The sequence below is a fragment of the Phyllobates terribilis genome, unplaced genomic scaffold (assembly GCF_046119375.1).
Source record: "Phyllobates terribilis strain yellow unplaced genomic scaffold, ASM4611937v1 Scaffold_1__5_contigs__length_1240528914, whole genome shotgun sequence".
Taxonomy (NCBI): Eukaryota; Metazoa; Chordata; class Amphibia; order Anura; family Dendrobatidae; genus Phyllobates; species Phyllobates terribilis.
In genome coordinates, this window is record NW_027362761.1 from 947,459,100 (window position 1) to 947,472,029 (window position 12,930).

General features: G+C 41.2%; 1 protein-coding gene across 16 annotated transcripts in view; it reads right to left on the reverse strand.

Annotated features, from left to right (window-relative positions):
* INPP4B (inositol polyphosphate-4-phosphatase type II B) overlaps positions 1–12,930 on the reverse strand; it is a 911,138-nt gene that overhangs the window by 168,540 nt on the left and 729,668 nt on the right. For all 16 annotated transcript variants that reach the window (XM_073642182.1, XM_073642173.1, XM_073642215.1 and 13 more), the window contains one exon: positions 12,785–12,889. In XM_073642182.1, the coding sequence (XP_073498283.1) occupies positions 12,785–12,889 (105 nt within the window). The remainder of the gene's footprint in view (positions 1–12,784; positions 12,890–12,930) is intronic.

Here is a 12,930-nt window from a genome sequence, read left to right on the forward strand (position 1 = left end):
CAGCCAGAAGGGCAGAGCTGGAATATAAAGGCAGGTGGTCACGTGACCGCAAAACACAAGATGGAAAAGACAAACAGGAGGGTTCTAACACATACAGTATAATGGCCCCAAAAAGTGAGTGCTCCATACAGTATAATGGCTCACATAGTGCTCCATACAGTATAATGGCAACAAAAAGTGCTTCATACAGTATAATGGCCACAAAAAGTGCTCCATAGAGTATAATGGCCCACATAGTGATCCATACAGTATAATGGCAATAAAAAGTGCTCCATACGGTATAATGGCCACAAAAAGTGCTCCATGTGGTATAATGGCCACAAAAAGCGCTCCATACAGTATAGTGGCCTACATAGTGCTCCATACAGTATAATGGCAATAAAAAGTGCTCCATACAGTATAATGGCCACAAAACTGCTCCATACAGTATAATGGCCCACATAGTGCTCCATACAGTATAACGGCAATAAAAAGTGCTCCATACGGTATAATGGCCACAAAAAGTGCTCCATGCGGTATAATGGCCACAAAAAGTGGTTTATACAGTATAATGGCCCACATAGTGCTCCATACAGTATAATGTGCACAAAAATTGCTCCATACAAATTTGGCCTGCGGGCCAGAGTTTGACATACAGTGGTGGCCAAAAGTATTGGCACCCCTGCAATTCTGTAAGATAATACTCAGTTTCTTCCTGAAAATGATTGCAATCACAAATTTTTTGGTATTATTATCTTCATTTAATTATCTTGCAAGGAAAAACCACAAAAGAGAATGAAGCAAAAATCAAATCATTGATCATTTCACACAAAACTCCAAAAATGGGCCAGACAAAAGTATTGGCACCCTCAGCCTAATACTTGGTTGCACAACCTTTAGCCAAAATAACTGCGAACAACCGCTTCTGGTAACCATCAATGAGTTTCTCACAATGCTCTGCTGGAATTGTAGACCATTCTTCTTTGGCAAACTGCTCCAGGTCCCTGATATTTGAAGGGTGCCTTCTCCAAACTGCCATTTTGAGATCTCTCCACAGGTGTTCTATGGGATTCAGGTCTGGACTCATTGCTGGCCACCTTAGAAGTCTCCAGTGCTTTCTCTCAAACAATTTTATAGTGCTTTTGGAAGTGTGTTTTGGGTCATTGTCCTGCTGGAAGACCCATGACCTCTGAGGGAGACCTAGCTTTCTCACACTGGGCCCTACATTATGCTGCAAAATTTGTTGGTAGTCTTCAGACTTCATAATGCCATGCAAACGGTCAAGCAGTCCAGTGCCAGAGGCAGCAAAGTAACCCCAAAACATCAGGGAACCTCCGCCATGTTTGACTGTAGGGACCGTGTTCTTTTCTTTGAATGCCCCTTTTTTTTTCTGTACACTCTATGTTGATGCTTTTTCCCAAAAAGCTCTACTTTTGTCTCATCTGACCAGAGAACATTCTTCCAAAATGTTTTAGGCTTTCTCAGGTAAGTTTTGGCAAACTCCAGCCTGGCTTTTTTATGTCTCGGGGTAAGAAGTGGGGTCTTCCTGGGTATCCTACCATACAGTCCCTTTTCATTCAGACGCCGACGGATAGTACGGGTTGACACTGTTGTACCCTCGGACTGCAGGGCAGCTTGAACTTGTTTGGATGTTAGTCGAGGTTCTTTATCCACCATCCGCACAATCTTGCATTGAAATCTCTCGTCAATTTTTCTTTTCCGTCCACATCTAGGGAGGTTAGCCACAGTGCCATGGGCTTTAAACTTCTTGATGACACTGCGCACGGAAGACACAGGAACATTCAGGTCTTTGGAGATGGACTTGTAGCCTTGAGATTGCTCATGCTTCCTCACAATTTGGTTTCTCAAGTCCTCAGACAGTTCTTTGGTCTTCTTTCTTTTCTCCATGCTCAATGTGGTACACACAAGGACACAGGACAGAGGTTGAGTCAACTTTAATCCATGTCAACTGGCTGCAAGTGTGATTTAGTTATTGCCAAGACCTGTTAGGTGCCACAGGTAAGTTACAGGTGCTGTTAATTACACGAATTAGAGAAGCATCACATGATTTTTCAAACAGTGCCAATACTTTTGTCCACCCCCTTTTTTAGGTTTGGTGTGGAATTGTATCCAATTTGGCTTTAGGACCATTCTTTTTGTGTTTTTTAATTGAAGACAAATTAAATGAAGATAATAATACCAAAGAATTTGTGATTACAAACATTTTCAGGAAGAAACTGAGTATTATCTGACAGAATTGCAGGGGTGCCAATACTTTTGGCCACCACTGTATGTACTCTGCAACAAACTCCCTGCAGAATGGTCTGCATTTTCAATGACAGGTTCCCTGTAAATCTATATACAATGAGTTTTTTGCACAATGAACTTTGAAGAAGGTTTCACACATTCATATTATACCTGCATGCTAACATTCTAAATGATTATTTTATATTATAAAAAAAATCACATTCATCTTAATATCTGGCTATTGCAGCAATTCAAGAGAAAAAAAACACTAATGGTTAATAATGAACTTACTAATAGAGATGAGAGAATTTGAGTAAAATTGAATTCTACTTAAAATGTACAAAAATCTGCATTCTCCAAAATATAGATTTATTGTAATTTGCTTCCACAGAGATTCAGCAATACAGAGGGTCATAAAGGTCCATCACAAGGTTAAAAATAAAAAAAATACTTAAAGGGTGTTATCATCTCCAAGATCCTATCCCAATATGTAGTAGGTGTAATAATAATAATATCAGCAAATACTTCCAATTAGATATAGCACTTACCCCATGTGCAGGGCATTGCAGTAGCTTAGGTATCCATGATTATGACCACTAACAACTAATTAACTGTCACTATATGAGTGGTCGTAACCATGGATACCCAAGCTATTTAAATGCCCTGCACATGGGGTAAGCAACATAGCAAATCAGAAGAACTATACAACATTTCTAACTGGAGGTATTTGCCAATATTATTATTCTTACACGTACTACATATTAGGATAGGATCTTGGAGATGGGAATACCCCTTTAACTGCACCTTTCTACTCACCTCTACGGTCCCTCCACTCCTCACCATCATCCGTCCGTCCTCGCTGCATGTTCTTACTGTCGTCTGTCGTGACCTCATGTGCGCATGTGCAGAAATTTCCCAGGACTCATCAAAGCCAAAAGTTCCGGCCTAGAGTGAAGAGGTCTTGGACTTCATTGCTTGCGATGGTGATAAGAAGATACAACGGTGACCGGACAGAGGACAGTGAGGATTGGAGAGGGCGATAAGGTAGGAAAAACTATTGTTTTTTTTTTTACATCTTACATTTATTATCCTCTGGGGTATGGAGGGACCCCAGGGAATAGTAAGAGACATTCAACTAGCAGAGAATAACTTTGCTGCAAATTGAACTTCCAAGTAAAATCCGTGCGAACAAGTGAATTTGACTTTTGCCAGACCCGCTCATCTCTACTTAGTAATGATCCTTTATAAATTGGTTAACACAAGAGAATTTATAAATTATAATAAACATAATAGAAAAACAAAACTGAAGCAAAAAACCTGAGGATATTTGCCATTTTTTGGAATGAATGTTAACACTTGATTGACTGCTCTGGTCAATTGCTCCACTATTCTTTAACATTAGTTTTGAAAAATGTTCCCTAATGTCGCTGAAGCCTCACTTAGATAGATGTAGATTTATTTGTGACTTTTATTTGAGTTAATCATGCATTTGTGACAAGAGATGATTATTCACAGAATATTGTATTCACCAGAAAGAACCTAGGGTACAGAATCATTAGTTTAGCACATATAACCACTTCATGATATGGAGCCATTCTATATAACTATGTCAAAACATTTTACGATGCAGAGTCTAAAGAGTAATGTAACCATCAACAACTTTTGTCATGTATTATAAAACACTGCAAATGTACCATCTCCAGCTTGACAGGTGCTTTCTTCTCCCGTTGATATGCTCTGAGTGCTGCGGAGAGTGATCATATCTTTATGACACTCACAGCTCCTGTTACTGTTACATGTCATTTGCATAATGCACGAAGATGAAGAGAAGAATTCCGAACAATCAGAGCGACACCAAGCAAACTGGAGGTTATTTTTCCTGTCAGCAGGAGACGAGGCAACACGGCTCGTTTCCTTTACTGAAGATTTCCTCATTACAGATTTACATTTTTGCCATTTTATTCTTTGTGTCATATTCATTTCTTGATACACAAGCCTTGATTAAACTCTATAAAAATACAGGAAATTACAGGAAAGAGATGTCCTTTCTGCATATTGGCCTGTAATGGGCTAAGGAAACGTTGATTTACTCAGCAGACTCTTTACAGAACTTTGTAGAAATGGGCATATAAAAGTGAAGCATGGTTCCAAGGCTACGTGAGAATAGACTGCAATAAACTGGAGGTTTCCTCAATTACTATCTAGGGCAGCATCATTTGTCTAAGGATGTGTAAGTCACTCCTCCCTGCTGACCACTCTCAAGCATACAGGACTGAGGAGCTATGCTTCTTCTTCTTTATTAGTTTCTTGAGACATTTGTCTGCGAATAGAAATAATACATCTACTTCCACAGCTTTGGTGATGTACTACTTTCTTCTTCAGTGAACTTATCCTTTTTAATTGGAGAGAGAATATATAAACATACGCAAAGTCATGGACATCACATAATCGATATTCAAATGCTGAAAAATGAAGGCAAAATTTTCAATACATCTTGATTTTTTCAGTATGACACACAAAGTACACATACACTTACACATCTTGGCATGCAATCAATAAGGTTATTAATCGTTTTCTGAGGAATTGTCTGCCATGCTGCATGCACTTGGTCATGCAAACCCATCAAGATCCACTGCTGGCAGCTCCCTTTGCAACTGCCAGCCAATTAAGTCCCAGATGCGCGTGATGGAAGACAAACAGCTCAGAGTAGCAAAAGCAACTTGTGGCTTAGCGTTGATGTGTTGAAAAATGGCTCCTGGGACACTTTGAAATAAAAGCGATAACACTGGTTCCATGATTGTGAAGGAGAGTAATGTTGTCAGCTCACCCTCTGCAATAGGAATATGCATGGCAAAGTTCAGTTAATAGTGTAATTAAAAGATAGGGGAAACCAGCATCAATGACTAAAAAAAACGTTATTTTCTTCTCTTTATAAAATAATATATAAACCATAAAAGGACATGGGAGAAAGCATTCATTAAATTACGCATTTCAGGCTCTTTCAGTGCTTAGTCATAAGAGCCTGAAATGCGTAATTTAGTAATTACTTTATCCTGTGTTTTTATATGGCTCGTGCATTATTTTAAGAAAGAAGAAAATAAAGTGATTTTTATTTGTTGATGCTGGCTTCCCCTATCACTGGTTCCATGATTGATCCATTCTGTACTACAAGTGTAGTTGAACATTCCAAGCCTAAAGTGTCAAACAGTGCCTACACAAACCATCAGAAGGCATTTGCATGACATTGAGCTATGAGCCAGACATCCAGCTACAGCTGTTCCAATGACCACATGCCACAGCTCTCAAAGGCTATCATGGTACAGAGCAAGACAGCAATGGAGGCTGAAAGGGAGATGTATCCTCTTCAGTGATGAGTCCTGCTTTTGTTTTGGATGCAATGATAGCTGAAGATTGGTCTGGAGACCACATGGTCAACGCCAAGAAGAGGCTTTCAAAAGGGAACATGGAAGTGTGCCAGGAGTCGTTTTTCAACACAACAACACTAGGCCACAAGTTGCTCATGCTAATGCGAGCTGCCTGAATAGCCTAATGGTGCAACCATGGTCTGCAGCATCTCCAGACTTGTCCCCTATCTAGCACATCTGGATTATCGTTGGTTGGCCATTGCAAATGTAACTGATAACAATGGATCTTGATGATTTGTATGCCCAAGTGCTTTCATTGTGGCAAAATATTCCTTGGATAAACATTAATAACTTCATTAATAGCATCCCAAGGTTGTAAGTGCTTGTATTTCTGAATGTGGTGCTCATACTTGATACTGAATAACTCTAGATGTATTAAAAATGTTGTTTTCATTTTTTTAGCATTTGCATATCATTAACATGTTTATCGATCCTATATATATCAAAAAAATAACATAGCATCAAGGTAAATATGAAAGAAAACTCATGGTAAATAAATACCAATCGGTTTGATTCGGCAATGAATGAAGTAGTTTAAAAAAGTCCCTGTGAGGCACAGAACAATTCCCACGTGTACTGCCAAGTCTTCACTTCCTCATGGGGTGGCTATGTAATTTTTTTGATACATATGTGCTCCTATTCCTTGTGAGGGGGTCCATTGACTCATTACTTTGAGCATAGACGATCATCCTACCTGGACAAACTGATTTATGTAAGTTTTTAGTTGGTTTTAACATATTGTTATTGGTGTTTTTTGTATATTTAAGTATTCTTCTTATATGATCGCTAAATAAAAATTGTTGACATTATTTTACTTCCTTGGGATGTGTCTTTTTCTAGCATAGTTTTCTTTTTTCTTTTCTCTTAATCATTTATGTATTTACTATGCATTGGGCACTCCTCATTATTTTAGTGGTGCCCGCTTTTTCAAATTATCTGTGTAAATGGCAAAAGTCGCAAAATTCTGGTGCAACTCAGCGTTGTACAAAAATGTTGCAACTTTTCAGTGTTTTATGCCAGTTTTCAAGAGTAACCACATTGATGAATCGGGGCTATCCTATTAATGGTAGAGTGGCCAATAGTGTTGAGCGATACCTTCCGATATCAGGAAATATCGGATCGGATTGGATTGGGCCGATACCCAAAAAGTATCGGATATCGCCGATTCCGATACCGGAAACCAATAGAAGTCAATGGGACACAAATATCGGAATGAAAATAAACCCTTTCTTTCCTTGTAGGTTAATTCTACATGAAGGAAAACAACTAACAATAATGTAGAATGTATTGCAGGAGGTGGTTGCCCAAATCGATGGGAACAGTGCTCACAGTGAAACATGAAAAGCCGGCAATTCAGCAGCGGCATACACCGGTACCCGACAATTTATAACAGAAAGAATAGAGCTTCACACATAGATTAGATAGATAGAAACATGTCAGTCACATATATATGAAGTACAGTGACAGTGTTGCTTACTGTACTTGTCATTTAGTGTAAAGGATTTATTTACAAAAAATAACAGTGTTTTCATGCACAGTCTCTTTAAAAAAGCCGGCCGGCAATTCAGCATCGGTACCCGACAATTTATAACAGAAAGAATAGAGCATCACACATAGATTAGATTGATAGAAACATGTCAGTCACATATATAAGAAGTACAGTGATAGTGTTGATTACTGTACTTGTCATTTAGTGTTAAAATAAAGGATTTATTAAAAAAAAAAATTGGCGTGGGGTTCCCCTTAATTTTAGTCTCTAGCGGAGGTTAAGCAGACGGCTGGGGCAGATGTTTGAAGCCTGGGAAGGGGGTAATACCAACGGAGCTCCCCAGGCTACTAATATCAGCCCCCAGCTGAATACCTAGCCTTTACTAGCTATTAAAATGGGGGACCCCCCCAAAAAAATGACGTGGGGTCCCCCCTATTTTAATAGCTAGCAAAGGCTAGGCAGGCAGCTGGGGGCTGATATTAATAGCCCAGGAAGGGTGCCATGAATATTGGCCCCCTCCCAGGCTAGAAACACCAGCCGTGAGCCGCCCCAGAAATGGCGCATCCATAGGATGCGCCAATTCTGGCACTTAGCCTCGCTCTTCCCACTGCCCTGTAGCGGTGGCAGTGGGGTAATAGGGCTGGGGTTGATGTCAGCTTATAATGGCAGCTGACATCAAGCCCAGGTTAGTAATGGAGAGGCGTCTATAAGACACCCCCATTACTAACCCCATAGTCAAAGTTAAAAAAAAAACACAAACACCCAGAATAAAGTCCTTTAATTGAAATAAACACACAATTCTTTATTGTTCTAAATTAAACCATACTTACCATCACGCCCATTCCAGCTGAAGCCAACGATCTCCTGCAATAAAAGAAAAATAATAAAGCAACATCATCCTTACCTTTCCATGGTTCCCAGGACAGCCTTCAGCTCTGCTACATCGAGATGACAGGCTGGACAGCAGCAGAAAGCTGCCATCCAGCCTGTCATCCCGTAGACACTGAGAAGCGCAGGCATGCTTGTGCTCCTCAGTGTCAGGCTGTGACTGTATCCAGATGAGCCGACAATGAACTTAGCTCACCTCATGCACGTCACTGACAGCGTGGGAGAATTCTCCTGCGCATGCGGTGAGCGTGAGACTTGGCTCATCTGGATGCCGTCACAGCCTGACACTGAGGAGCAGCGCTGCCTGAACTCCGGCGAACCCGCCTATGCAATGACGGGGCTGCTTTACGGCCCCGTCATTCTAGCGGCGGCAGCGGTTCAGAGTGGTCACATTCTATGTGGCTACTCTAAACTGGAGATCTTCGTGGGAAACTCGTGGACTACTACGGAGGGGTAAGGATAAGGTTGTGGTTTATTATTTTATATTTTATTACAGGAGATCGATGGCTTCGGGGAATTAGGTGTCTAGGTGAGTATAGGTGTAGTTTTTTATTTTTTACTTTATTTTAGGTGGCGATCGGCGGGGACAGGTAATGTATAAACTCATTTATTTTAGGTAACCACTGGCCACCAATGACATGTATTTAAAATTTATTGGGGACCAAAAACAAATATATATGGGGGCCTAAAAGAATAAAAAATGTGTATAGGGGCAAAATAACATATGGGGCAGTTTAAATAGCAGGATCAGGCTGATGGGAACTACTGCTCCCATCAAGCTGATCCTGCTGGCACGAGTGGACGGGGGACAGACATAGGCCGATGGGAGTAGTAGTGTCACATCGGCCTATGTCTGCCTGCACGCACACACCCGCAGACATCGCACAGACACCGCGCACACCCGCAGACATCGCACAGACACCGCGCACACCCGCAGACATCACACAGACACCCCGCACACACTCGCAGACATCGCACAGACACCGCGCACACACTAATCATGACGGGTCTGATGGTCTGGGAGGTGAGGCTGACCTGTGCGGCCGTGGGAAAGTTCATGTGAGTTCATGCAATGCAGTCAAGCATGAACTCACATGAACCCTCTGAGGGCACCGCGGCTACTTCAAATGAACAGCTGATCGGCATCAGCGGATACCTCAGCTGTTCATTTGAAATAACCGGCGGGAAAGCGCAGCACAGAACGGGAAAGCCGGCGGTGAAGTCTTTTCACTGCCGGCTTCCCCGCCCGGGTCCTTCGCTCCTTGGTGCTGCGCTCCCCGCCCGGTCCTAACTTACGATCAGGATGGGGGGAGTGGAGGATCGGGGTGGGAGGCTGCGGGGAAGCAGTATGGGGCTGTGTGATTGTTTAAAAGCCGGCGGCTTTTTACCGCCCGCCGGCTTTTAAACAATCAGGAGAATTCTCTCACGCTGGGATGGCATTCTGATGACCGGCTGGATCGCAGCTGAGCGCTGCCATCCAGCTTGTCATCCTTCAGAGACACTGCAGAGCGCAGGCATTATGGGAACTTCCGATTCCGGTATTCGATATTCTAAAAGTATCGGAATTAAGTATCGGAATTCCGATACCGTGAATATCAGCCGATACCCGATATTTCAGTATCGGAATGCTCAACACTAGTGACCAACCCTCTTATGAGTATTGAGCAGCCTGATTCTCCATGATAGATGTAGGATGAGAAATGGTTCATGCAAATGGATTTCAAGACGCATGATCCTTTTATTTTTTTTAAATGTGAGACAAGACTGATCCAGACATGGCAGCTGCATACATCAATCTTTCCAGTGTTCACACATGTAGGCTTAGCTGAACACGCACATCTGTAGAGGTGGGGAGAGATAGCTGCAGCTAATGTTCAAACATGATGAGTATCTAATGTGTACTGCCAAAAATAGCTTTAAGCTGGCCATACACATAATATTTATCTTTAGACCATTGTTAGATGCAGCTTTTTTTTATTAAAATCTTAAGTCAAAAAGCTTCTCCATTTTACTTATAAATTACCTTGCTAATAAAATTTGCTTGGATCATTCTATGGGAAACAGCTATTCCTCAGATCCCCATGATCTTTCTCTCTCGCTCTGTGTTGGCACATGACTAGCAACTTTTTCTGACAGGGCTGGCTGTCTCTCTCAGTTCACTAGTTAACTTCTAGTGATGAGCGAGTATGTTCTGTTAACCCTTTCGGCGAGCATGCCCAGATGCTCTCCGAGTAACTTCAGAGCGCTCGGGTGTTATGTTTTAGTCAATCTGTGTGCATGATTTGCGTCTGGTTGACAGCTTTAATACATGTGAGGAATGCCTAAGGAACAGGCATTCCTCAAATGTATTAAAGCTGTCAAACAGTCGCAAATCATGCGCACAGAGTGACTCAAACATAACATCCGAGCACTCTGAAGATACTCGGCGAGCACCGGGGCATACTCGTAAATCTCGAGTAACGAGCATGCTCGCTCATCACTATTAACTTCTCTTTCACAGCTGATGCACAGACAGTAAAAGGAGTTGTCCTTTTACTGTCTCTGCAGCCGCTGTGAAACAGAAGGGTGCTGGCTTAGGTAATGAAAAGATATTCAGGATATACAAATAATGTTTAAAATATTATGTAATACCACAGTAGGTGAATTAAAGTATGTACGAACAGTTTGAACATTTTATGTAGTAAAAAATAATAGCAGCAAAGTCAATGGTTTAATTCCTCCTAGAAAGTCCAGAAAGTCCTCTGAGCATACAAAACAGCAAAAAGGTGACAAAGGCTTCAGATGGAAAGCTAAAACTTTGCACCTGACGGGTGAATAAAATTCCATATTTTTTTTTCTTTAGACCCCTTCAGTGCTGTTTCAACATTTCATGTAGAGTAAACATAAATTTTCGGGGAAGACTGGGATGTTCAAGGCAGCAGAAGTCTTTATTATTAACTAATATGGACAATTGTGAATCAAGTAGAAATGGAGCGGGAAATTCAATATTTCAATATACCTGTTACTCTACAAAAGCAAAATATTTCTGGTGTGTGGCTTCATTAGAATAATCATTTAACAAAATAATTTGAGGAAGGGGGAAAAGGAAAAATCGTCAGCTCACCAGTGAAGGAGGAGTGCCAGATAGGGTGCGGTGCACGGACAGCTCCAGGCCAGTTCCTGGGTTGCATATGCAGGAGAAAAGAGTGTTCATCCAGCAGCCACATAATCAAAACAAAAAAATCTAAAATGTCATATTTATTAGGACAAACATTAAAAATTGTGAATAAATAAAATCATGGCAGTAGGCGTCCAGACGTCTGGTCTACACGTTTCAAGCAAAAACGCTCTTAAAGGGAACCTGTCATGTCAGTTGGAGCGTGTAAACTCCAGGTTGTTGTTAGTGATGCAATGTGCATCACTAACACGCTTTCTGCATTAAAATCGGTGCTGTAGTCTTTTGTAAAAATCACTTTATGTACTTATATTTTACTTGCTCGTTTAGTTATAGGGTTGTTCCTTTCCTTATTCAGTCCGGCTTGTCCCACCCACTCAATTGGAATTGCCCCCGGTGTGCGTCGACATCACATGAATAGGCTTGTTGTGGTCACGCTGATGCTGTGACCCATGCTTGCGCAATACGTATTGAACGGCTGCGCATTGTCGCGATGATCGGATCCCGCACGTGCGCAGTGACGAGTGGCTCCCATGCACACGCTGGGGCCGATCATCACTGCGCACATGAGGGAGCCGATCATCGCGACAACGCGCAGCTGTTCAGTACGTATTGCGCAAGCATGGGTCACAGCATCAGCGTGACCACAACAAGCCTATTCATGTGATGTCGGCGCACACCGGGGGCAATTCCAATTGAGTGGGTGGGACAAGCCGGACTGAATAAGGAAAGGAACAACCCTATAACTAAACGAGCAAGTAAAATATAAGTACATAAAGTGATTTTTACAAAAGACTACAGCACCGATTTTAATGCAGAAAGCGTGTTAGTGATGCATATTGCATCATTAACAACAACCTGGGGGCTGTTTACAAGCTGTAACTGACAAGACAGGTTCCCTTTAATAGTGATGTCTGGACGCCTACTTCCATGATTTTTATTTTTTCCCAGTTTTTAATGCTGATCCTAATAAATGTGAAGGTTTTTTTTCGATATAGCAGTTGCTGAATGAACACACTTTTCTTCTGCATAGTCATTTTTTCTTTTCTAAAGATATAACAAGCTTTCCAAAAAAATGACCAACCCCTTGACTTCAATGTGTGCAGAATTTATCTTACTCTGGATGCTGAATTATTATGTTTTTTTTTTTTTTTTTAGTCTAATTGAATTCATTTACTCCATCCTTTCCCTGTGAACTTTCAATCATGTAGTTGATATTTACAAAAATATTGATACCAAATTCCATATTCTAAAAAAAAAAAAAAGAAGTGAGTTTCCTGACAACATGTCTTCATGTCATACCATAGAGGTAGACGATGCAGCAACTATGGGGCTGTTGGAGATCCCATCTCCTTTGTTATGGAGTTACAGAAAGCGGGAAATTGGGCGGGATACTAGGATCAGCCAGCACCATAATGGTGGGTCTATTACGATATTTGCTGTGGCAGTCATCTTTCTTCTACGCCCGCCTCTGCTTGCCTCAGTCACATAATCTCACTGACTGGGCAATAATTGTAATTAGTCATTTTCTTGAACTTCTCACTTTTACATTGCTATAGCTAATCTTTGGGAATTTCTTTTTTTTCAGATCAACAACATTACCTTTTAACTTTTGGCTGTGAACACGCATTCTTTGTAAATGGAGATTAATTGGAACAAATTCTAGACTCTTTTCTCCTTTCGTGCAGCTGGATTTGAAAGAAGACCCTGGGGAAAAGAGCAAATGAATTAGAAAAAACTAAACTGTA